The sequence below is a fragment of the Papio anubis genome, chromosome 10, assembly GCF_008728515.1.
Source record: "Papio anubis isolate 15944 chromosome 10, Panubis1.0, whole genome shotgun sequence".
Lineage (NCBI taxonomy): Eukaryota > Metazoa > Chordata > Mammalia > Primates > Cercopithecidae > Papio > Papio anubis.
Window position 1 is genome coordinate 79,792,489 of NC_044985.1, and position 27,784 is coordinate 79,820,272.

General features: G+C 39.1%; 1 protein-coding gene across 2 annotated transcripts in view; it reads right to left on the minus strand.

Moving 5' to 3' along the window:
- STK17B (serine/threonine kinase 17b) overlaps positions 1 to 26,471 on the minus strand; it is a 42,671-nt gene extending 16,200 nt beyond the window's left edge. Inside the window, exons 1-3 of one of the 2 annotated variants that reach the window (XM_021923820.2) lie at positions 26,199 to 26,471; positions 13,185 to 13,350; positions 6,284 to 6,496 (exon numbers count right to left, since the gene is read on the minus strand). In XM_021923820.2, the coding sequence (XP_021779512.1) occupies positions 6,284 to 6,496; positions 13,185 to 13,306 (335 nt within the window). In that variant the 5' untranslated portion in view covers positions 13,307 to 13,350; positions 26,199 to 26,471. Of the gene's footprint in view, positions 1 to 6,283; positions 6,497 to 13,184; positions 13,351 to 21,276; positions 21,564 to 26,198 lie in introns of those variants that run through there. The other variant, XM_003907753.4, reaches the window with a different exon arrangement.
- Positions 26,472 to 27,784: the final 1,313 nt, after the last annotated feature.

Below are 27,784 nucleotides of genomic sequence, written 5' to 3' on the forward strand. Positions count from 1 at the left end.
AAATTTAGAAATTCAGCATCTGTGTTCACTCGCTAATGCATGTATACACGTGTTATGTGTAAGAATATGTGATAACAGTACTCTAGCACAGGTTATACAGTCAGGAAAACCTATGTGCTATATGTTATCTAGATCTACATCTGTTTTTTATAGGGAACAGCAAGTAGAGAAACTCTTTTTTTTTTTTTTTTTTGAGACAGGGTCTCGCTCTGTCACCCAGGCTGGAGTGCAGTGGCCAGATCTCAGCTCACTGCAAGCTCCGCCTCCCGGGTTCACGCCATTCTCCTGCCTCAGCCTCCCGAGTAGCTGGGACTACAGGCGCCCGCCACCTCGCCCGGCTAGCTTTTTTTGTATTTTTTAGTAGAGACGGGGTTTCACCGGGTTCGCCAGGATGGTCTCGATCTCCTGACCTTGTGATCCGCCCGTCTTGGCCTCCCAAAGTGCTGGGATTACAGGCTTGAGCCACCGCGCCCGGCCGAGAAACTCTTTTAGAAATATTCCTACAACATAAAGTTAATACATGAAAGATTAAAATCAGAATATTTTCCTATCAAAAATGATAATTTCTGTGAGTTACAGAGAGCCAAGAATTTCAGGAAAACAAAGTAACATCTCAATTATCCATAAAATGCAAATCGAGTCATATAGCTTTGAAAAACCATGGTAAAGATTTTTAAAATAAGCATTTATTTCTAGTGATCAAAATGAACTTGTTTTAAAATCTGAATATTAAGAGTCTCTTTAAAATTCTATTCCTATGCTAATGGAAGAAATACAGTCCACGGGATTTTAGAGTGGAAAGACATTAGAGTATTAACTAGACACATGATGTGAATACCAATCTCCCTTTTGGGAGGATTGTTTTAAAAATCAAATGAGAATACAGATAATGTGCCTATCACAGTGCCTGCCAGAGTGTAAATGTTCAACATACGTTATGTGTAAAATTGTTAAAATCATATTAAAATGTTATTTCTCTGGTGATTGAGATGATTCCAGAAGGTAAGGCTTTTTTTGTTATGTTTTGTTTGTTTTGTTATAGTCTCCATCCTTTTCTGCTGGGTATTTAGTATTTACTTAGAGATGTTTAGTAGACAAAATTTCTTGACAAAAAGAAAATAGCATTCTCACATAATCTTAAGGTTGTCTCTGACTGAACTGTAAGTTCCCCTTTTGATCTTCCCTATTTCTAGGACAATGTTTTTGTTCTGTGCTCTCCAAAAGGTAAGTACTTTTTTTTTTTTTTTTTTTTTGAGACGTGTCTCGCTCTGTTGCCCAGGCTGGGGTGCAATGGTGCAATCTCAACTCACTGCAGTCTCTGCCTCCCAGGTTCACACCATTCTCCTGCCTCAGCCTCCAGAGTAGCTGGGACTACAGGCACCCACCACCATGCCTGGCTAATTTTTTGTATTTTTAGTAGAGATGGGGTTTCATCGTGTTACAGCCAGGAGGGACTCGATCTCCTGACCTCGAGATCCACCCACCTCGGCCTCCCAAAGTGCTGGAATTACAGGTGTGAGCCACCGTGCCCGGCCAAAGTTAAGTATTTTTTATAACCAACTTTAATTTGCTCAAAATGCAGCATTAAAAACGTAGTATGTCCAATTAGATAATACCTTCCTTCCAGAAGTTTTTAAAAAAGCTTTTTAAAATGTATAGCTATATTTTATTTAATTCTACAAATATGCTTTAAAGACACTTGGTATGGTAAAGTCTTTGTCTCATGGATGGTGGTGATGGAATGACTCAATTATCCTCAAATTTTTCTCCATATGTATAAATAAATCTAATACTACCTTCCAGAAAAGTAAGATTTATATTACTTTCTGAAAAAATGAAAGGCTAAAACAATCATGTAGACTTCATAACTGGCAATGAAATACTTTCCTATGAACTATGTATTAAAATAAAAAATGAAAGATTTTAATAATCATTAAAAGTGACAAGCAGGTTGCAAGAATGAGATTAATTCACAAAAGTAAACTGATTCAAAAAATAGGTTAGGCAGAGGCAAAACAAAACACAAAAGCAAAAAGAGGCTATAGTTGTTCCAAAAGAAAGTTCTAGATTGATTCATATAATTAGCAAATGTAACAAATCAAAAAAGCTTTTTTTTTTTTTTTTTGAGACAAAGTCTCGCTCTGTTGCCCAGGCTGGAGTGCAGTGGTGCAATCTCGGCTCACTGCAACCTCTGCCTCCCAGGTTCAAGCAATTCTCCTGCCTCAGCTTCCCAAGTAGCTGGACTACAGGCGTGCGCCAACATGCCCGGCTAATTTTTTGTAGTTTTTAGTAGAGATGGGGTTTCACCATGTTAGCCAGAATGGTCTGGATCTGCTGACCTTGTGATCCCCCTGCCTCGGCCTCCCAAAGTGCTGGGATTACAGGTGTGAGCCACCGTGCCTGGCCAAAAATGTACCTTTTAAAAGTGACTGTGTGCTGCTCATATGGAAGGAAATTTGACAACATCTAATACAACTACATATGCATTTACTCTTTGACCAGCAATCATTCTTCTAGGAATTTACTCTAAAGCTACATCTCCATAATAATTCCCATTCACAGAAGGTCGACTGACTAAAGCAAGATCCAACCATACAACAGAGTACTATGCAGCCATGTAAGAAATCAGCCATAATAATAGTTAAAAAGATGTCTATGAACTAATGTAGAATGATTTCTGGAATATATTCTTAAGTAAACAAAAATACAAGGTGCAAAGGAGTATATCTAATATACTACCTTTTCTGTAAGTAAGAATAGTAAATATATACAAGTTTGCTTATATTTGCAAGAAGAAACACATAAAGAATGAGCCAGAATGAATACATGTGGTTACCTATAAAGGTTACCTATAAAGGTTCAGTTGGAAGAGAGCAGAAGGTTCTTCATCACTTCTCACATTCTATATTGCATCTCCCCTCTCTCACAGTGAAAACCCAGGTTCTCAGCAATACTTGCTCATTCACTTTATCCAACAATACGTACAAAACAGTTTTAGTGTAACAATACTTATACTACTACCAACAGCAAACTACTTAGTACAACTGGTGGACTTGAATTGGAGCTATGAGACTAAATTCACGATTTTGAAAAAATATGACTTCCTAACACTATCCTTAGAAAAGGCCTAAAAATTATGATACTCCGTTAAAAGTGAGCATGTCCGACACCCGTATTTGGTTTCTAAATGCTATTCCCCGCTTAAAAGAACCAGAACTTCTCAGACAGATGGCTGATTACAGGTCTGGGGCAGGGAAGATAACAAGATGACCCTGGAAATCTTGGTGTGCATAAAGCAAGGGAGTCCTCAAACACTAATGAGATTATATCAAAAGGACATAGGAAGTAGCTTGAAAGGGAACCACTGATAAGCTTGGGACAATTTGAGCATGAAAAAAAGACAGTGGCAGAAACTGATTAGAACTCATTAATTAAAACATAATGGGTTATTTTCCATTAACGTCATGTGTTAGATTAATTTTTTAAAAACATGAAATCCACTGAAATATTAAAAAGTGGGCAAGGGAAATCACTAGATGAAAAGTTGTTAAAGAAGATAATATTGGCCAGGTGTGGTGGCTCATGCCTGTAATCCCAGCACTTTGGGAGGCCGAGGTGGGCAGATCACGAGGTCAGGAGATGGGGACCATATTGGCCAACATGGTGAAACCCTGTCTCTACTAACATACAAAAAATTAGCTGGGCGTGGTGGCGCATGCCTGTAATCCCAGCTACTTGGGAGGCTGAGGCAGGGAAATTGCTTGAACCCGGGAGGTGAAGGTTGCAGTGGGCTGAGATTGCACCACTGCACTCCAGCCTGGCAACAGAGCAAGACTCCATCAAAAAAAAAAAAAAAAAAAAAGGTCATATTCACATGGTCTATAAATATCACAACACAGATTAATTAAAAGGGGAAAATGTTCCTTTACAATAAGGAGAGCTAGAAGACTACATCTTAAGCATGTTCAAAATTAGCAAAATCAGTAATAAAACAACCTGACTTTATTGCCACCTGATGTGATACAATACACATCATCACCCACACCAAATACTTCAGCATAAAAAGGAACATCATAATACCCACAACTTTCAAATGGTTCAGTAAATGTGGCAAAATGCCAACAACTGGTGAATAAAAGTGAAGATTATAAGGATGTTAATTGTACTATTTTTTCAACTTTTCTATATATTTGAAATTTTGTAAAATAAGAGTTGGGGAAGAAAAAGTGTGTAGGATGATTTGAGGACAGAATTGACTGGGTGATAGTTATTAAAGATTCAGGCCAGGCGCGGTGGCTCATGCCTGTAAGTCCAGGACTTTGGGAGGCCGAGGTGGGCGGATCACGAGGTCAGGAGATCGAGACCATCCTGGCTAACATGGTGAAACCCCGTCTCTACTAAAAATACAAAAAACTAGCCGGGCGTGGTGGTGGGTGCCTGTAGTCCCAGCTACTCGGGAGGCTGAGGCAGGAGAACGGCGTGAACCCGGGAGGGGGAGCTTGTAGTGAGCAGAGATCATGCCACTGCACTCCAGCCTGGGTGACAGAGCAAGACTCTGTCTCAAAAAAACAAAAACAAAAACAAAAAAAAGATTCCACCATTTTATTTTCACCATATAAAAATTATGCCACACTACTAAAACAACTAAACCTGATTAAATGTTTACCTTCAACTGAGACTACTAAATGTGACAATGCCGGCCCAAAAGCAGAAGGCATAGTAACGAAGCCGAAGTCCTAGCAATAAATTTTGGTGGGTCTTAGTCACTCTGGTAAGAAATTTAACACATTGATCTACTTAAACATTTTCTGAGTGCTTGCTGCATTTCAGCCAGAGGTATAGAGATCAGTAAGTTCTCCCAGTTGACTGGGTAAGGTACCTGGGTCAATTTTCCGGAGTATGAACAAGGTCCATCCATAAAATGTCTCAAATCTTTCCGATGTATTTTGTCGCTGCTGTTTGGATGAACCCCCAAAAGAGGATTTTATGAAAGTAATCAATGTTCTTATGTATATTCATCCTCTAAACCTAGTATTCTACTACTGTTTTTGACAAATGTTAGCTACTTTTGAAACACTTCAAACATGCAGATGTTATGCAAGTAGGTAATTTTCAAAGGTCAGCTGAAGAATCTTTGACAAAAGCAATTATAAAATGTATGAAAAATGAAATCATATTGCTAGTATCTTGGCCTTTTCTGCAATTCCGATTTATTTTGAAAGTGCTATATAACACGCCTTAATATGGTTCTGGGAAATGTACACAGTATTCGTTCTTAAATGAACTACTTGTCAGTTGAACATTTTGCAAAATCTTCATTTTCATTCACAAGTTGATTCCAGCCAATCTATTTGGTGGAACAAAAACATTAATTTTAAAATAACTAAATACAAAAATAAGGTTAATATACCTTTAAATTTAAAAAGGCAATGATGCAAGTTAGTTACTAAAAAGAATTACTATAGTTAGCAATACGTTTTTTTACTAAAATAAACATTTACCTCTTCGTAGTTTACCATAAAATAGATTTACCTTATTAAAAACTATTGGCACCTAAGGCATACTAAACATAAATCTAGCTGATCTCTTCCAATTGTCGCAGATGTTCAAACGCATTTTACACACTCAGAATAAACGTGTCAGACAACCATGCAGCAAAGGCACTCTGTAAGAGTCACGTGTCAATATACTCGGTAACAAACCAGTTACCTTAACAATCCTCTACCCCTATCACCTGGTGAACTGTAGAATACTGGGGTGTTCTCACTTTTTCACAGACTTGTGGCAAGAGATATATTTATTTCTTATTGCTACAACTAACATAGTGCTTTACACATTACACATACTAAATGTATTTCTTTAACAAACAATGTACTAAGCATAGTTTTATGCCGTTTAACTTTCCATTCTCCTTATTTTCTTGAAGGTATTTTTCAAATAGATGAAGAAAATATACAAATTACTTCAATTCTATCTGCCCATCAGATTGTGTTCCAGAAAAATTTAATCAATCAGCCATTAACAAAATAATGTATATTCCCTTCTCCACAGTCCTCAAATGTTGTGTTTGTCATTTGTTTATTCTGTGCTGTTAGTTTTTGTGTATGTGATTGAGGTTGTACATTTAGTCTTATGAAAATATCTGAATATAAATTAGGTCCCTTTTACATTTTATTAACAGGAATCTTTACAAGTTCTTGTCACACTTTTATCATTCCTATTCTTGATATTTTAATCATCTTATCATACCAATTAAAATAGGTACCATTTAGCATATACTTACTATTCCAATATCAAAATGATTTCACTTGTATTTTCATAGACCTCATGAAGATTAATAACTCGGGGACAAGACTTTGCCAATTCAAGCACAGCAATCTCGTGTAAAATCTCTGCTCGACAATCCTGTCCTCTTCTTCTCTTTTTTAGAAATTTTGCAGCATATTCTTGGCCAGTAGATTTTGATATACATTGTCTAACCACAGCAAATTTTCCTCTGGGGGAAGATGAGAACAATCAATTTTAATTTTTCTGCAGAGAACAAAGTTAGTATATTACAGATTCTGTTATACCTCCAACTTAAAGTCAATTCTTTGAAATATCTGTGCAATTAGGAACTTATCTTTGTTCTCTAAATTGAATCAAGTATCGTATGTACTTTTATAAAATGTATAGTGTTATCACTTACAAAGGCAAATGGCAAACAATAACAGCAGGATAAGACAGAATTATATTTATTCTTCACTATTAAAATGATACATTATCTTGGGAGGCCAAGGCAGGCAGATCACGTGAGGTCAGGAGTTCAAGACCAGCCTGGCCAACATGGCAAAACCCTGTCTCTACTAAAAATACAAAAATTAGCCAGCCGTTGTGGCGCATGCCTGTGATCCCAGCTATGCAGGAGGTTGAGGCAGGAGAATCTATTGAACTCGGAAGGCAGAAGTTGCAGTGAGCCAAGATCACGCCACTGTACTCTAGCCTGGGTGACAGAGTGAGACTGTCTCAAAAAAAAAAAAAAAAAAAAAAGATACATTATCATTGCAGGGAAATAATCTCATTTGCATGCCAACTCAATGCCATGCTCTGCTCTTGGTATAAATTATTGTGTTTAAGTATCACAACAATCCTATATAATAAACGCTCTCCTGTTCTTCACACCTCAGAGAAGATATGTAATTTAGTCAAGGTAAAGATTTAAACTCAGGTCTATTTCCAAAACCTGTACCCTTCATAGGGTATCACATTAACTCTGTAATTAGAATACCTTACCTTCAATTATAAGAAATTAAAGTGAATGCAAAAAATGGGTATTTGACTTATTTAATTTTATTAGTAATTTTTCCTTTTAACACAATCAATTTTTAGCACCGTCGAAACTTTCTATCACAATTGTCAATTGTTTTAGCAATATATCTCTTAGTAATGCTCAGTAGTCTTTGAAGCCTGTAACAGATAACTAAGGTATATGTGTCCCTCAGAAAATATTCAAAGATACTTCATGATAAACTAAGAAAATAATGGTTATCAACAGCTAGTACAAGCACACCCATTAAGGTCATGTTTATCATTTTAGAAAGAAGTATGCTTTTAGCTCTCTCCAATGGCAGTGCTTAGTAACCTCTGCCAAAATTTAAAGACACCGAAAATTCATTTCTATCGGCATATGCGTGTACTGTAAGTCTACAGTTGCCCAAAATTTATTTTCACAATGGCCTAAAGCTATTCTGAGTCAAGGATTATTTTGGGAAACTAATAAAAGCTATTCTATTGACTGCCTACCCAGAAAAATGTACACAAGCCCTTAAATAGGACATTTTACATATAATTCCAGAGGGTTTTCAGATCCTAAAGCCCATCCATAAACCTTGTAAGGCTGAGTATATGGGATCTGAAATTAAGAACCTCTACCTTAAATTTTGAATTACTCTCTGGTTTCTGATACTAACAAATCAGGTATAAATAAAAGATCTTCAGGAAGCAATGTTTGCTCCAGAACTCCTCTTGCCCCAATTCCCTTCAATATATTTCTAACACAGTCTATCAGACTCTTAGCATGGAAAACAAAACTTGGTGTTTAGGGGGTACTGGGTGGAAACTGTGGGACTAAATTGCTTGACTGTATTTTACTAGCTATTTGCGAAGGTCAAGATAACAAAGATTCCTACTTTTTATTACCCAAATTTCCTCAAAATTGGTGCTAACGAAAAGTACTGGAAATCAAACTATAATTTCACTCTTCTACATTTATCAAAATATATTAATATATCAACTAAATAAATCTGCATATAAAAACCTGATTCTTTGAAAGCAGTTTTAAGATTTGAGAATGTTTAACTATAAAATATTTTTTCATGGTATGCAGAAGGAATACAAATTGATGGGTTTCAATGAGCACACACACACAAAAATTAGTCCCTTTACTTTATATTCAATCATTGGTGTTTCATATGTTTTATCCTGGATAAACTCAGTCAGAATAAGATTAAACACCTCATGAAAGGTCATAAATGGAATCGGAGCCCCAAGAATAAACTGTGAAATGTGAATTCCTAATTTTCTGTTCTAATCACTATAAAACAATTCCTCCCTTTAAAATAATTTTGTTGGGCCGGGCACGGTGGCTCACGCCTGTAATCCCAGCACTGTGGGAGGCTGAGGTGCGCAGATTCCGAGGTCAGGAGATCAAGACCATCCTGACTAACACGGTGAAATCCCATCTCTACTAAAAATACAAAAAATTAGCCGGGCCTGGTGGCATGTGCCTGTAATCCCAGCTACTCAGGAACCTGAGGCAGGAGAATCACTTGAATCCGGGAGATGGAGGTTGCAGTGAGCCGAGATCGCATCACTGCACTCCAGCCTGGGGGACAGAGCAAGACTCTGTCTCAAAAAAAAAAAAAAAAATTGTTAAAGAAGTGTAACTCACTTGCTTCTATCAATTCTTACTTAGATTTCGAAGCAAAAACTTGTCTAAAACAGGAAGGAAATTTTGGGTTTTATAAAAAAATTCACTTGTAAAATTTAGGAAACAGAAACCAGTTAGCCAAGAAAACTGGGCATCTGAAAAAACAGTTTAAAGTAGCGCTTGTGACAATTCAGTTCTGCAATAATTTTATTTATTTATTATATCTACAAGCCAGAATTCTCCCAGAAACAAAGAACAAAATTAAATAACACTTCTTATCTAATCGTTCCAGGTATTACCAAGAGGGTTTTTTGTTTGTTTGTTTGTTTGTTTTTGAGATAGGGTCTCAACTCTATCACCCAGGCTGGAGTGCAGTGTTAGGATCTCAGCTCACCGCAGCCTCAACCTCCCAGGCTCAGAAGATCCTCTTACTTCAGCCTCCTGTGTAGCTGGGACCACAGGCACGCACCACCACTCCTGGCTAATTTTTTACATAATTTGTACAGACAGTATCTCTCCCTAGGTTGCCCAGGCTGGTTTCAAACTCCTGGGCTCAAGCGATTCTCCTGCCTCAGCCTCCCAAAGTGTTGAAATTTTACAGGCATGAGCCACTGCACCCGGCCCAAGAGGCCTTCTTAAGCAAGTACAGCACTCATTAATCCAGGGCAAAGGTGACCACATGATGTGGATAATGATTTATTTATTTGTCAACATTCACCACTAAGTAAAAGCTCCATGAGGGCAGGGACCATGTCTGTCCTAATTATTACAGTAATTATAAAATCTACAGTTCATTAACATATAATAGGAAGTGAAATATCTGTTGAATGAATGCCAGAAATATGTATCCACTATAATACCACATACTGTGCTATTCTGTATCCTGTACTTAAAGTGTTTGTATTCCTTAAAAGTTTGAGATTCCAATAAAATTATATATATATGTGTGTGTGTGTGTATTATATATTCATTTATATGCTATGAAGGTAGATATTTTTACCATAACTATCAGATGACTTAGGAAAAAAACCCAAATATTTGTTTTCTGTTCTAAAATGCTAATTATAGTTTAAAAGTATAAAAAATGATCTTTAAAATATGTTTCTATACCAAATGTAATTGAAACATTTAAGAAAAGTTAAAGCATTTAAAAATAATCCTTAAGTCATACCCTAAAAAGGCAAGGCTAACTAGATTTCCCAGCAGTGAAAAGGTCTAGTAGTTACCCTTCTGCATTCTCCTTCTGCATTCTAGAATACACAATAAAATGTGAAAGGAGGCGGGAGTGTAAGCCACAAAGGAAGCTGACGTTTATTTCTGAATCTGCCTCACCCTTCTAACCACAAGAAGTCCTATGAAACCTTTGCCTCAGTTGGGGGAGGGGTAGAAAAAACTTACCCAACATGTTAAAAAACAGGAACAATGCAAGTTTTTTGAGAATAGTAAAAAATGAACTGTTAACTTTTACATAATTTCCTTTAGTTTGCTAAAGGAAAATGAATTATTAAACACTAACACTCTGAAATTAAAAAGTTGATTTAGAAAGGTAACTTTCAAAATGTGCAAATCTCAGAAGAAATGATTATGATTCTCATTTCCATTTCACAAAAGTATAGGATATTAAAATTGGTAACAATATTGAAAGAACTTTCAGTACATTCTTGGCAGATGAAAAGTCATGATTTCTAATTTATCAAGATCTAATAATTAAACATATCAATATTTACCATGTGACTCATTAGCCCGTATCAATTCAAAAGAAAGATGTTACTTGGTCTCTTTCATAAAGATATTTTAAAATGGGAATTTAGCAATCAATCTAAATTAGTTTTAATCAAATTCTATCATGAGTTTTTGATCTAAAATTCTAAAAACTATGCCTAATTCAACTTTATTTATGATGGCACTTCATTTATAAAACAATTTAGAATTATTAGTATTGTCCTCAAAGTTTAAATTGTCCAAAGCCCTCAAAGCAAAAATACTTTATAGACTTTTTAGCTCCTATACTGTCCTCAATTTTGAAAAGTTAATTTAAAAAATGTAAGTAAATTTACTCATCAAATAGTAACTCAGAAAAATAGAAAATAAATTGCCTTTTGTTGTGTGTACTGTTCAAGACCTTGCATAATATTCACTTCCCCGTCGCTGAAGCATTCAAACTGAGGCCGGATAACAGTTTGCTGGGGAAATTATAGGAAAGATTGCTGCACTGCATACAAACATTGTACTAGTAAGACCACGGACCACTGAAGTCTTTCCAATGCAGAGATTCTATGGTTCTATGTAAGATACAGGAAACTTAAAAAAAAAAAAAAAAAGAAAAAAAAACCTTTCTTCTTCCTATTATAATGCAAAGTGAAGTAATTAAGATTTAGAAAAATTTCTTAAAAACATTTTAAAAGGTTCTAAAAACTGTATCTTGTAATACACCATTAAAACACCCAAACATTTTGCACATTAAATTAGTATGCCAGGTATTATGAAATGTGCTTTTACATTTAATTCTTGGTCAATGAGTTAGATATTATAATTCTTTTTTTTTTTTTTTTGAGACAAAGTCTCCCAGTGTTGCCCAAGCTGTAGTGCAGTAGTGTGATATTGGCTCACTGCAACCTTCACCTGCCGGGTCCAAGTGATTCTCCTGCCTCAGCCTCCCCAGTAGCTGGGACTACAAGCACACACAATCATGCCTGGCTAATTTTGTATTTTCAGTAGAGACAGGGTTTCACTATGTTGGCCAGGCTGGTCTCGAACTCCTGACCTCATGGTCCACCCGCCTCAGCCTCCCAAAGTGCTGGGATTACAGGCGTGAGTCACCACGCCTGGCCAGATATTACAATTCTTATTTTGCAAAAGAAAGGCTGCATCCAACATCTGCAACGTGAAAAAGCCAGGACTTGCCTCTGCCCTTAAGGTAAAAGGCCACCAAGAATGAAATTACTTTTCATGATTCAGTCAACTTTTCTTTTCACATTGAGATTTTCAAAGATAAAAATCAATCACACTGTTTTGCTGCACATTTATCAACACAAACATGGACTTAGTAAACCATTTAACATACGACAAAACATCTACCTGCAGAACTAAAATCAAACTGAAGATACATAATGATCACCATCTTCCAACCCTTCATGAAGCACCTTTAATTTAAAGCTCAAAAGATGCTGAATGTATAACTTAAATAACTTGGTATATCTTTTATAACTTTACATATATTAAAATGGTAGTACAGAATGGTTTCATAATATCATGTCACTCTTGGTCATACAGAGTTTATACACTGGTTAAGGGAAAATAATTTGTAAAGGCTTTTACTTATAAAACACTCATTTGTTGTGACATAGAATCAGACTACGAAATATGAATTCATTCTTTCTGTTCAACTTAGGAGATGGGGGAGAATCTCCCTATTCTTTTTTTTTTTTTTTTTTTTTTTAAGCCAAACACAATATCCTAGGAATTTAAAAAAATATTTCATTTAACAAAAACTTACAGAGCATTGTACTAGGCACTTTACAAATATTAACTAACTTAATTCTCATAACAACCATATAAGATAGACACAATTACCTTCACCCCTACTTTTCAGATGAGGAAACGACAGCACTAAGAGGTACAGTAGGCAGGGCGCAGGGGCTCACACCTGTTATCTCAGCACTTCGGGAGGCCATGGCCAGAGGATTGCTTGAACTCAGGAGCTGCAGACCAGTCTGGGCAACATGGCGAAACCCTGTCTCTACAAAAAACCAGCCCAGTGTGGTGGTGTGTGCCTGTCGTCCCAGCTACTTAGGAGGCTGAGGTGGGAGATCCCTTCAGCCCAGGAGACAGGAGGTTGCAGTGAGCCAAGAACATGTCACTGCACCCCAGCTTGAGCAACAGAGTGAGATCCCGCCACAAATAAAAATTTTAAAAAAGAGGTAGTTATTTAGTTGAAGTTACACATCTAGTAAATAGTGGAGTGGGAGTCCAGACTTGAACTCAGCAGTCCACTATGCTGAGCTGCCTCTTCCCATGCACAGCCTCACATAAGGACAGAGACCTCCTATCAGAGGCTCTGAGGCTAGGTAGGATGTATGATGTAAGTTCACTAAACCCTCCTCAGATTTGGTTTTCAAGTCAGTTATGACTAGACCCTGGGTAATAGCAACAGAGATGACAGCTTTCCTTCCTAATCATTGTTAAATAATGATCCCAAAGTGAGTTTTATAGAATTATAAAAACACAAATCCAAAATTTGAATTTAGATGGCATACACATCATATGGTTTTCTTACCTCCCTAGCTCTTTAGATGTAAGCATATAGAAATTATTAAAATTTTCCATTTTCATTGGAGTTTGAGGAGTTGTAGTTAGCAGGCCTGAAATACTTCGGCAATCAAATCTCCTCCTCGACATATTAGGTGATTCCTAGGTCTGCTTCTTTAGTCACTTATTTTTACCTATGCAAAAAAAGAGAAGACAGAGAAAAGATGTTATCTCGGGCAGGATGTGCATTACATTACACAGCTCCAAATATAGCTATAAAATACAACTAAAAAAAAAAAAAAAGATTTAAAGAGCACATTCTACCCAGGAGGAAAAAACAAAAAGCACACACATAACCCAGTAACACTGTGGCACTTGAACGAAGTTACTGACTTCATTTCAGAATAAAACTACTGTGAAAGTTCTCTCAATTAAAAAAAAATAGTTATGATAAAATTATAACACCAACAATCACTTAGTTTCATCATAAAACTCCATTCTTTAAAGTTATAGAGGTTTCAGCTGGACACGGTGGTGCACGCCTGTAATCCCAGCACTTTGGGAGGCTGAGGCAGGAGGATCACTTGAGGCCAGACGTTCAAGACCAGTGCTGGCAACACAGCGAGACTCCATCTCTATGAAAATATTTAAACATTAACTGGGTGTAGTGGCTCGCACCTGTAGTCCCAGCTCCTTGGGAGGCTGAGGCAGAAGCATCACTTGAGCCCAGAAGTTTGAGGTTGCAGTGAGCTATGAATGTGCTACTGCAGTTCAGTTTGGGCAACAGAGCGAGACCTTATCTCATAAATAAATAAATAAATAAAGTTATAGGCTTCACATAATAGGTAATTTAATACAACAAGGTAATAATTATTCATTTTAAACTTATTTTCACATGGCTAAAGAAATTTGGTGGTAAATGCACATACTGTGAGTTATATTACTGATGTGAAGGACTACAAGAAACAGAACTTTTTCCATGGATTGGCTAGTTTCAGTACTAAACTCAGAAACTCTCAAAGGTCTTACGAGTCCCTCCTTTGACAGCACCTAGCACAGAGCCTGCTATGTATGAAGTGCTCAATAATTTTGTTGGAGGAGTGACTAATCTATACATAAAGCTTTATTCTGAAGTTCTGTATCTGAAGCTCATATATATATCTGGAAATTTTTGATGTTTACATGCATTCAGTGTTATCAAAACTATTATGTTAATTGCATTCATAAAACAATAACAGATACTATATTTCAAGACACTTATGACTTACTGCTATGCCTACTTAATAAAATATCAAGTATTATTCTTTTAGCACCCTCCTGCTAAGCATTTGTTCCTTCTCTGCCACCTTTATTTCCTATTTTCTACTTACATGTACTGTTCTTTATCTTCCTAAATTCAAATGCCAACTATATTCTACTTAGCCAAAAAGCAGTGTCATTAGAGTTCAGTGTTTTCAGTTTCTACATTTTCTCTTTTTGGTGTTATTCTCAAATTATGAATGCGTCACTGCAGTTCAGCCTGGGTGACAGATGGAGACCTTGTCTCAAAAAATTAAATTAAATTAAAATTACAGCTTTCACACAACCAGATAGTAAAATTGTTGTCTCTATATCTCTTAGTCTTTGGGGAAACAAAGCTCTAACCAGTTTTGGGGTACATCTCTAGGAGGGTCATAATGTAGCATTCTGAGAATAACCTTTAGACTGAAAGACACCTGGGTCTGAATTCCATTCATCCATCATACCAGCTATGAGACTTTAATTAAATTATTTAACTTTGTTATTGTTATGGGCTGAATTGTGTCCTCCCCTAAATTCCTAAGTTGAAAAACCCTAACCCCTGTATCTCATAATGTTACTACCTTTGGAGATGGGGCCTTTAAAAAGGCGATTAAGTTAAAATGAGGTCATTAAAGTGGACCAGTTAGGACATAGACACACACAGGAAAGACTATGTGAACACACTAGGAGAAGACCGCCATCTACAAGACAAGAGGGCAGGCCTCAGAAGAAACCAACCCCGCACACACCCTGATCCCAGATTTCTAGCCTCCAGAATTGTTGAGAAAATACACTTCTGTTAAGTCACCTGATCTGTGGCAACACAGTTATTTAAAAAGAAAACAAAACATGTAATATTTCAAATATAAGACAAGGAACACCATATACAAACATTTACTTTCCAATCTTATTACTTGGTCATATTTCATTTAAATTAAGAATAAAACATGTTAGACACAGCCCCTTTTTTCCACCTCCAGTTTACACTCCCACTAGCACTGGATGGGACAGTTTATCACTACTTTGACAATACTTGCCCAATTCAGACTTTTAATTTTGGCTATTCTAGCGTGATGAAGGTGAAATGGAATTTTGTTGCGATTTACTTCGCATTTCCCTGTTTACTAGTGAAGAAAGTTTCGATTGTGCTGCCTCTAAAGTATGGATGATAAAAGAATCTATCTTCCAGTGCTGCAAGGATTAAAACGTAAAAGATGCTGAACTCACGTCCACTGACACAGGTACAATGCAAGTCACCAGGGCATATCGTTATTGTTCCACAAAACAAAATTAACATTCTACCCAAAAATACTCTCCCTGCAGTTCCCTGCCATTGTTGGATAGCTGTACCATTTCCATGTACAAAATTCTCATCCCAACATAGTCTAAACTTAATTCTTAAAAGCATTTTTGTTTTCTGTTTTAACTATTTGTGTATCTTCTTAGTTCTGATAGTGCTGAGTTTCACTGATTTTTTTCCATTGTTCTGAAAGATCAATATGGGTACCAATTTCCTCATAAGTTCATCTACTTATTGGAAATATACCTACATCATAAGCTGCTTTAGGCATCCATTAAGCATTTCTTAAATTCATTTTCCTTTTATTTACTGCATTGGAACCAAATGTCAGAGCCAAGATATTTTTCCATTTCCTCTCCTTTAGCCAATTTTGCATATAGTGGAGCATGAATGTCACCTTTGTCCACCAAGCCCTCCACAAACATCTGGTTGCCCTTCATATAAGGTACATGCAGGTTATCAGTCAGTTCTCTGTCGCTCCTTCTTGTATCTTCCTAAATTTCCCACCAAATTCTCTTTAACTCCAACAATTCTCAGGCCTTTTCTTGTCTTCTACCACACTTCATATACCTATAACTGATTCTAAATTACCAATACGTCTCACTCCATTTGAAGTCCATTACATAACATTTTATCAGGTTATACCGGTTAAAAAAAATCTTAAGGGATCTGGTAAGTAAATTTATATGCATGTGTATACACGTTTATAGGCACGATTAGATCCTATAAAAAGTGTAATAGAAGGTAAGACACAATTAAGCTTTTAATCACATAGTGCTACTAAAAATAATGGTATCTCACTTATTTTTAAAGATTTTTTTCATTAATTCTCATTATAATAATTGCCATAAGAATTTAGAAGTAGATCAGAGAAGGAAGGAAAAGAAGCAAATGTTAGGCTTGACCTGGGCCTTCACTTACTTGAATGCAGAAAGCAAGTGTGACGTGAACAAAAGCAAGACTATGTCTACAAACCTCTAGCTCTATTTTAAAAAGTATTTATCATGATATTTACTTCAAAATTATCAAATAAGTTTTTTAAAAATAGAGTATATAATAATAAAGACATTTAGAAAATCAAATTGTCTGTTTTGATTCCTTCATTAGCTCCCCAGTAGAAGCAGCTTTCAAGTACTTACAGCATGACACATAAAGGCCTCTGAGGCCAAGTATACACCAGCTACATTTCCTGAGGCACTCATATTTCATATTTTGTCACCACATCTTTGTTATACTTCTTTGCTTGAAAAAGCCTTTCTACTTTCCTTAAATGGCTAACTCTTCTTACACATCCTTCATAACTCAACACAGAATGGCCTCTCCCCCAGGAAGCTTTGCCTAAAAACCACAGGTTGATTTAAATGCTTCTCCTTTATGCTTCAAATAAGAGGACCCTTGGCATACTTCCTTACCTCAAAATGTAACATGTTAGATTACAGTTCTGTTTAGTGTTTAAAGGGCAGCATCCTTTTACTTTTGTGCCTAAGCAACCAGCATGGTATCTGCCACCCGGTAGGAATTTAAAAAATGTTTGATAAACTGAATTGTCAGAATTATCAGATAGAGCAAAAAGAAACTGTACGTACATCTCATGTCTTTGAGGGATTAGGAGAACTTGAGATCCATCTTGAATTTACAGTACTGGACCTCTGAATGCAGCTAGTCTCTGCTTAATTCAGTATTTGGACAAATAAAGTAACTATTTTAAATTGCACTTACAAAATGTCAGTTCTAAACAGGTAGCCACAAAGTCTGGACACACAGATAAACTGATTTTGTCATATACTATAACGTAATGCCAATAGACCTTTTGTTTTTCCACTGTTTCCAGACAAGGCGGCTACTTGTTTTTAATACAAGCTATTAATACAAATACCTACTGCAGTTAAGAACATCACTCTTTTAGGAGCTACCACAAATCAGGAAATTCAGGTAAGTGTCCTATCAGGATTTATCACTGATAAGTCTAGATCTTCACGAAGTAAATTGGAAAGGCAATAGGGAGCAAAGTAAGCCCCAAGATTGTAAGGGAAGCAACTCCTTTCTACATAGGCGTTTAAGGCATTTACTGCTAGCAAGCGTTCCCTAGGAAACCGAAAAAGAGATTTAGCGTCCATCAAAAGTAAAGGAAGAACTTTCACCTGGTGTGGCAGAAGTATTTGTTTTTAATTAGTCACTGATTAGAAGTATTGGTATCAAGACGGAAATTATGATGATTTTCAATTTCAAGGAAGAGATTCCTTATGTGTATTCTGTTAACAGGTTTTGTTTTTAAAAATATTTTGAACAGAAAATATAATTCATAAATTTAATCCTCTAAAAATCACAATAGAAAGTCAGCTAAACTAACTCTAATCCAACTATTCCAGTATATACTATCCAAGGGCTGAAGAGTCAGGTAATGACTCCTAGGCCTTATTCTGTGCCAAGACCCTAAGGCCTAATGCTGTGTCTTCCCACCTCCAGAAGAAGAATTAAACCCTGTAATTGTGAACCAGGACAAGACGTTGAAAAACGGAAATAGAGTGGGTGATGCGGGGGTGGGCAACAAATGCATGGTGCTTGTCATTCACAAGATGGAAAATTAGGTTTCTGTTGTAAAATATTGTTTACTTAACAGCACCGCTGAAGTACTATTTATTCAGTAACTATTACAATGCAAAATGGAATCTGATCCTTTAAGAATTAAAGAGGAAATTACCATCTCACTGTTAAAAATTTTCAATGCTTAGAGTATCACTACACACTCTTTTGGAGTAATTGCAAAGGGTCAGGGATGAACCAAAATATAATGCATATAAATATTAAAAGAAACTAATATACATCTTTTAAATGGCACTGAAGTTTGAGGTTAAATGTTCTGGGAAAAGGATAATAAAAAACTTTTAGTTAAGTATGCCTTGAAAATTGCAACATTACAACATAGTTAGATAAAAATATGTGTTTGTAACTTTGTAAGAACATTTCTTAATTGAAATATTCAAAGAAATAGCCTTTGATAACAGTCCAGCATAGAATACAAACTACAGTACTTAAACATAAAATCACTGAATTTTGTCATCAATATGATGAAAAACTAAAGCAACTGACATTTGAAGTTTTCCTAAGTGGAAAGGTAGTAGATAAATGATTGCTAATGTTTTTGACAAAACAAATACCCATACAGTGCAAAAGATTTCTTTACAAAAAGAAGAATCAATCAGTATCCTTGAAAAGTAGTAAGCCTAGGAATACCATTCTTTTTTATTTTATTTTATTTTATTTGAGACCGAGTCTAGCTCTGTCGCCCAGGCTGGAGTGCAGTGGCACGATCTCCGCTCACTGCAACCTCCGCTTCCCGGGTCAAGCAACTCTTCTGCCTCAGCCTCCTGAGTAGCTGGGACTACAGGCACGCGCCACAATGCCCAGCTAATTTTTGTATTTTTAGTACAGACGGAGTTTCACCATATTGGTCAGGCTGGTCTCGAACTCCTGACCTCATGATCCGCGCGCCTCGGCCTCCCAACAAGGCGTGAGCCACTGCGCCCGGCCAGAATACTATTCTTAACTGACAATCTTACACACAGAAAATGTGAATTACAATATACTATGCATGCAATTTGGGGACAATTTAAGGATTAAGTGAAAGTGTCATTAACTGATTTCCTTGATTTCTGGTGTCTCTAAAATTAAAACAAAAATATTTTGATAAGGAAATTCTCCCTTATAATTATCAAAGAGCTTTAAAACATGTTAAAATGTTCACTTAACAGCAGTAAAACAGTGCAAGCTTAAAAATAAAATTATCTGACTAGAAACGTCCGCCATAAAAATGCTTGTATCTTCTTCAAATTTGTTACTCATATGCTAACACAGCGATTAGTCAAGCCTCCTACTTCCTAAAAACGGATTCTATCTTAACCAAATTGTAATTCACCAATCAATGATCCCAAGATAAACTGCAACCATTCTATCCACACACAAAAAAGGATGGTCTCCAATTACAGAAATTCTACTTTTAAAAAGTCTTGCCAGGTAAGCAAATATATTTCACCTCAATTTTGGATCCCTACTTTAGAAAAAAGTGATCTAAAATGTACAATATGTATCTCAGAAATAAAACATCTATTCATGCCTCCAATTATTAAGATACTAGAAAAAAATGTAATTGAGCATCTGCTCCGAGGAGGAGGATCCGAGGGAGATGAGTGTAAAACTTTTGCACTGCTTCTATGGACCAGTTTAAAAAAAAAAAAAAAAAAATACACAATCCTACGGGTCTACGGTCTAATATTTATAAAATGAGCACTTGTTGAAAATTACTTCTGAGCAGTTCACCATAAAACTAAAAAAGTGTTATCAATGAGAAAGTAAGTTTATTATATTTTCCTTTAATAAAATTGTGCTGCTGGGTTCAAAAACGCTGCCACTCATTTCTACAGGGCTACGCTGTCTCCGCGCAGACATTCTCATAGACTTGAAAACGTAAAGTGGCCACACGTCACACACGTCAAACGTCCCTGGCAAGGTTCAGCTTATCATTAGCACCACAGATGTAAACATTACGTCGACAAAACAATCGGTGAATGTGATACACAGTCCTCATGTGTTTAAATATTAGTGAAATCTGATCAGTATTATGGTTTTAAAAACGTATTTTGTTTCTTAACTCCAATTTCCAAATTGATGTCAGAGTGCCTCTAGTCCAGACAGAAACTAATGCCAGCTACCAGCTGCTATAAAGCCTCTTTCAACTTTGTCTCTACTCCCTCGGAGGGAATTCAAATGAAACGCTTTTGCCTACAATAAAACAAAGAGCCTGGGTAAATGTCAAAAATCGCTGGCATCCAGTAGTCGTATAGTTTGAGGATGAGTCGTGCACACTAAGTGGGTTACAAGGCATCAAAGTAAAAATCAGATCGCTGAAAAAATCACGGAAACAGCTGTAGCCCGTCTTGCTCTCTCGCTGGTTTTAAAACACTGTTCCCAAGCAGTAACCGAAAACGTCCCACAAGATGAGCACGAACTTTCTCTAGACTAAAGACAGCTGGGAGCTGGACGCGACCACGAGTTCGATGGGAACGCGCCCCGTGCCCACGCCGCAGCTGGGACTCGGGAGAGGCAAGGGTGACCGCGTGGCCGTGCTGTGGAAGGGACCCGGGCGGGCCCGCCACGAAGGCGGCCCTGCCTGGCGCGACCCGAGGAGAGCCCGGGCCGGCCGGGTGGAGGGCGCACGGGGACACACGGACACGCACAGACACAGACACGCGCCCGGGCTGAGGAGGGTGGTGGGAGGACCGCCGGCCGCTCCCGGCGCCGAACCACAGGGAACCGGGACTCCAGCCGCAAAGCGGAGAGGCGCCAGCAGCAATCGGCCACCTGAGCGGCGACGGAGTCTGAGCCCCTCTCAGCCAAGCCGGGGATCCGAAGGGATCCTGGAACTCCCCGCACCGCCTAAACGCTCCTCGGCTCCTCCTTCCTCACGTTCCAGGTCTCTGCACCGAGGGGGCTGGTTCCGTCGCAGCCCCGAGCCCACCCGCCAATCCCGCAGGACACTGACCGCTCCGGCCGCTGCAGGTTCTCCCGGGACTGCCCCCACGAGGGGGCCGCTGTCCCGCCCCACGCCGGGGGCCGCCACAGGACGAGTTCTCTAGCTCCAGCCGGGCGAGGCGCCAGGGAGCTCCGAACGTGGCAGGACCCACTTTTACTTTTCCAGACAAGGGCCGACGGCTGTGACTTGGCTTTCCGTGAAGTGACTCCCGGCGACGGCAGCGGAGTGAACTACCGAAGCTTGCGGTTGAGGTTTGAAAACTGCAGCCGCGTCTGGAGCATCGCCGTTCGCCAGATCCCTCCCCCTAGGTCGGGAGAGCCAATCGGAGCGCGTGCGGAGGGTGGGTCTGTCACGTGACGGGAGGGGCGGGGGACCGGCCGGGGGCGCGTGTACGGGGCGGGGCCCGGCGGTGAGAGGGTGCGGCTCCGGGCCGGCCCCAGGCGGGGCGGGGAGGCGCAGCGGCGTGGCGGCGCAGGTGGGACGCACCGGGGCTGCCGCGAGGGAGGGGCGGAGGGGCGGCGCTGCAGAGGAGGCACGCAGGGCTGGAGCTCCTGCTGGGTGCACTCCTTCCTACCTTCAGAGAGGTCAGTCGAGAGGTGTGAATATCTGGAGACCCGGGAGAAGGAAGCCGCAAAATCCCAGCTGCCTGCAACTAGTTACCAAACTTCAGTGCCTACCAGAGACCTATTTTCTGACTCTTCCTGGGAATCTTCCTTAGGACCTGAACCTACCTTCTAAGTGGAGAACCCAGTTTTCTTCAACTTGGCAGAGGTTCCTCGGAGCGTCAACATCAGTTGGGGATTTATGGAACCCGGACCCCACTGCTAAAGTCTGCTGTCGCGAATGGTGTCCCTTCTGAGGCATTGACTGAAGGCAATGTAGGGGGGGTCCCAATAGGCTGAATAACCGATTTTGCATATATGGTGCCAAGGAAAAAGATGAAAGCCCTCAGCAACGTACTCAAGATCTGTTACCCTTTGAAGACAGGGGAAATTTTCAAAGTTCTGTGGAAGACACAAATGTTTTACATAGATATATAATCCTAGTTTATATGTATAGGATACACACATACTCATACATATATGGGATTAGTTATGTAATCTAGGATTGCTTTCAGAGGACATTTAAGATAATTGCAGAAAACCCTTCCTTGGGAAAAGATACTGGGAGTGGAGTCGTCCTCTTGCTTTCAGAAGACTTAATGCTCAGTTAACATATAAAGGACAGGTTTTCTTGTTCTATCCCACCAAGCCAAGCAAATTCCTATGAAGCTAGCTGTTTCCCTTTCCCACTGCATTTTCCCCAAGAAAAAGGTATCGAATACATCACAGCCCTTTTTATGAAGTCTGTTTGTTGTTACTTACGTTAACTCATCCCGGTTTAATAATGTCTTGCCCCTAAACCTTGTCAAATGAGGAATATTGCTTCCATCTATCTAATGTCTCGTTGCTAACAATTGGGCTGACTAGAGAAGCCTAAAGTTAGCATGAAAATAAACAAAATGCCACACACTGGAATTAACTTTTCTGGGGTCTAAGAATCCGTAAGCAATGAGACTGTTTCCATCTTTTCTTTCATGAACATAGGTGTTGCATTCCAGAGGTCTCAGCACCAGTACCAAAACTAGTAACCTCATGGTGGTCACAGGATTACATCATTATGGTGGGTTTTGGGGTTGTGTGTTTAACTTTGGACCTCCTTAATTGCAACATTTCATCAATTGCCAGCTTTTGGCAACCTTCTCACACTCACCCCATCCTCCCTGTCATGAATCCAGTCCCACATCACTTCACACCTAGACACAGACTTTTCTCTCTCTGGCACCACTGTAAGCCAGTCCTCTTGGTCACAATACCTCTGCTGTAATCAGCCAGCCTCCTAGGGATATTGTCATGTCTTGCATTTTCCTGCTTCTGCCTTAGCTCCAGCTTATCACCATCCTCCTCATCCACACCTGTTCATCAGTTTCTGACTTTAAGAAGGTTACCCTCTTCAGGAATCAGAACTCTGCTGATTCCTACTTTCTCTTCCCAGCCTGATCACCTCTGCCTTATGTTCTTTGGTGCAGGGCTGATAGTTTGTGTTTCTTTTATGACTCTAAATAGGTTGTTAACCCTTGTGCCTGATGTCAGATTTGTTAACTAGGATTTATCACACTATCCCAAGGACATTCAACTGCACTTACTTGGTCTCAGGCACTGTGGTTCAAGAAACAAGGAATTCATGGTGCTGAGGAGGAGACAGCACATCTGTGGCCTTGCAGGAAAATTCAGAAGTCAACACATTCCTCCATCCACCTCATTTACCTAAACTCATTCGTAACCATGTCAGAGATTATGTTCTTGCTCTCGTTCCCTCAAGTAGGAAATCTCCAGGTGAGCTGATGTTCATTCTGTGGTCATTGCCTCTGACCACACAGTTCATTAAGTTGACCTTCCTTGAATGACACAGTCCGACCATGGATGATAGTTGTTATGGGCTCAGTTGTGTTCTTTTCCAGTTCATACATTGAAATTCTAACCCTCAGGAACTCAGAGTATGACCGTATGTGGAGATAGGACCTTTAAAGAAGTAATTAAGGTAAAACGAGATGAGTGGCCCCTGATCCAAGATGACCGGTGTCCTGATAAGAATAAATTAGGACACATACAACACTGACTAAGGGTCAACCCTGTGAGGACATAACAAGAAGGTGGCCATTTGCAAAGCAAGCAGAGAGGTCTCAGAAGAAACAAGACCTGCTGATATCTTGATCAAGGGCCTCTAGCCTCCAGAACTGTCTGTTGTTAAAGCCGTCTGCTCTGTGGTATTTGTTATGACAGCCCGAGCAAACAAATGCAGTGGTCCTCCCGGATCACTCCAGGTTAGTAATCACACACTGACTAGGAGTGATCCTTCCCAGTCACCGCAAGTGGCTTACCACACGTGGCCAGGGCAGGCGATCCTCTCTGGTAATGGCAAGACACTTACCATATTCTGTCCAGGGAAGGGACCTTCCCCAGTCACACCAAGTCAGTCACCTCATACTGACCACATAATGATCAGGAAAGTGACTCTCACTGATTCCATGTTTACTCCCTATAGATGCAGAAAAGGAGGGTTTTGCACAAAGAAGAAGGCCTCAAACTCAAAACTCTAGCCGCTGACACACCCTCCTTCTGAAGAATTTATGTGGAAAAGGCAGAACAAGCTCTACTACCTGTCTAGAACTGAATACACCAGAAACCTGTGGCCAGGCTAAAGGTAGCCAGACACAGGCAAGGCCAACAGCCTCTGAAGGGGTGTGGCTCAACCCCCCACCCAACAGGGGTGCTCACTGAATGGAGACAGGCTCCTCCAAACAGATCCCCTCTCTGGAGGTAGGAATGGTGAGTGTACTCAGATGGAGATGTCACAGTGCATTTACCCATGGTACCTACAACAAATTGCAATTTTGAAAGCACTGAGAACGAGAGACTCTAAGAGACCTCACATTCCCTGACTCTCTTGAAACACTATTAGCAAAGGTAATTGGGGCATGTTTTGTCTGATGAGAATAATAACTCAGACTGGTACAAGTGTCTTCCTTAAAGGGTGACACAGTTTTCCTCTCCAAAACATCCATGTTCAACTAGGGCCACTATGCCAATCCAACCACTCACTGCAGTTTATAGCGTATAACCTGTCCTGTAAAAGCTACCCAGAAGAAATGCCATGCACATTGGTGAATATTCTAGTAGTCATATTTTTTAAAGTAAATAGATAAAATTAATTTTAACATTTTATTTAACCCAGTATTTCTAAAACATTGTCATTTCAACATGTAATCAACATAATTATTGAGACTTCCTTTATTTTAAAATAATATTTATAGTAAAATAAAAATTATTTTACTTCCTTTTTAAATATTGTCTTAAATTTGGTGTGTATTTTATACTTACAGCATGTCCCAATTTGTATGCCAAATTTTCATCGGAAACACTTAATCTGTATTTAGATTTCACAAAATTTACTGTTGCAAAAAGCAGATTCACATTCCTAAGTTGTTTTGAACATACTAAAGTTTTTCACACCAGGTGCGGTGGCTCATGTCTGTAATCCTAGCACTTTGGGAGTCCAAGGCGGGTGGATCATTTGAGGTCAGGAGTTCAAGACCAGCCTGGCCAACATGGTGAAACCCCGTCTCTACTAAAAATACAAAAATTAGTCAGGCATGTTGGCAGCTTCCTATGATCCCAGCAACTTGGTAGGCTGAGGCAGGAGAATCACTTGAACCCAGGAGGCAGAGGTTGCAGTCGGCCGAGATCGTGTGCCACTACACTCCAGCTTGGGCGACAAAGCGAGACTCTGTCTCAAAAATAAATAAAGTTTTTCAATAACTAAATAGGGTATCAGTTTCTTACTCTAAATTTAATGACAATGAAATAAGATTGAAAATTTAGTCATGTTAGCCACATCTCAAGTGTTCCATGGCCACGTGTGCCTACTAAGTTAGGCAGTGTAGGTCTAAAGGGCTAGAAACGTGCCTTCTAATTGTGTCTAAATTTCCAGTGCTAGAGACAATCAGAGCAGTCTAGAGCTAGAAAAGTTCTTGCAGTTCAGTAACCCAACTCCCTTGTGTTAAAAGGGAAGAAACCTACAATGAGAGAAGTTGAGGGACTTGCAAAAGATCACACACCTAAACTAAGTGGTGCATATCCGAACAATAATTTAGGTCTCCTGACTCTTAATCCTAAGATATTATTTAAGCCTCTTCACATCAGACATACTTCAGGATAAAGTAATTTTTAAATTTATCTGAATCATCACTCCCATGATACAGGCAAGAGAAAGCAAACCTGTATCCCAACTGCATTCTCGTAACCTGATAAAAGCACACCCTACAATATTTAAGGCACCCTGCTTCCACTCTGTCATGGGGTCCATGTGGTTTCATCTATCAGCCCTCTTACCTCAATGCGTCACCGCTTCCTCTCTTTGGAGCCACCTGGGCGAACATCGCTGCCGCCCGCCCCCAGAGCATCCGGCCACATTTTTCTGTCTGCAGTTTTCCTATCCCAGCTGTCTACCACACTTTGTTTAAGGTTGTGCTTCAGAGAATCCTTTATATTTGCAAACCAAAATATTCAGTAGAAACTACAGCAAAGTTGTAGAAGAGCTGCTATGCTCCAGCCACAAACACACCAGGCTCTAAAGTTCTACCTCGTGAGAAGCTGTGAGAGAGAAAGAGAAGATATATGTGTGGTTAAGTGTGTGACATCAGACAGCTCTGCCTTCAAGTCCCAGTTCTGCCCATTCCTTGTTGTGTGACTTTGGGCAATCCTCAGTTTTCTCATCTGTAAAATGGGGATAATAATAATAGCTACCTCCATGAGATTGAAATGGGATAATGCATACTAAGAACAGTGCCTAACAAGAGTAAACCCTTGGTTCCATTCCTATAAGCTATTATTATTTACCAGTGGTTTGCCAGCTCCCCATGTGCACTACTGCACTCTGTGACTAGTAAGATGCTCAAGACATTGTGGGTCCTATGTAAATATTTGTCAAATGGCTTTATAAGATACTTTTGATTTTCCTCAAATCTTATGGTTGATGTTAGTAGGGATCATTGGGGGAAAAAAAGTCATTGGAAAGGAAAGGGGAGAGGGAGGGGACTGCTTTTCCTTTCAGTATCTATCTGGTAGAGACACCCAAGTTCAGAATGAAGCTCTAAGGTCAACAAATGGTGGCATCCAAGGACCCGTGTGAGATAAAGAAATTAGTCACTAGTGTTTAAAGGAAATAGATATCAAGTGGTGCAAAGAAATAAATATAGGGTATAAATATAGGGTGCCATCTATTTGATTTGAGTAGATAACGCCTGTGAGCTCTCCGTAATAAATCTCTTCCTTTTTCACTTTGCTAAGAAACTTCCTCTACCAACTGCATATACCATGAATGACAACCTGCTATCACATTCTCCAGGGTACATGGCAGGTGCCCGTCCAGAAACCCTTCACTGAGTGAGTCTTCTTACAGCAGGCAGTAGCAGATATAGATAAGGCAGAACCAACTTTTAATCCCCAGCAACTCCCTTGTTAGGAGTGGTCTCTGTGTCAACTGGTGTAAGGTGATAGCATGAACATTGAGAAGGCCAATCTACTCTGAAAGTTGAGCCATTTTGTGGCATAAAAGCATTAGTAATGTGGGAAATGGTACTATTCCTGATTATCACAGCATTCCTGACATTGAGAATATTCAAAGATTCTTGAGTCTTTTTAGTAGTTGGCCTTTCCTTTAGATTTATAGAGCAGCATTTCATGGCTTCACTTTTTACCGAAGAAGCAGTAAGTTCAGAGCTGTTCAGAACCTTTAGAAGGTCACAGATTATGAGAGAATGGTTCTGTAATTTACCAGCTGTGAGATCTTGAGCAGGTTAGAAAATCTGTATGCCTCTGTTTTTCAACTGTAAAATGGAGATAATATACTTGCCTCATAGTGTACATGGCAACAACAGCTCATAAATAATGAGACTGGCACTGTTCTAAATGTGTTG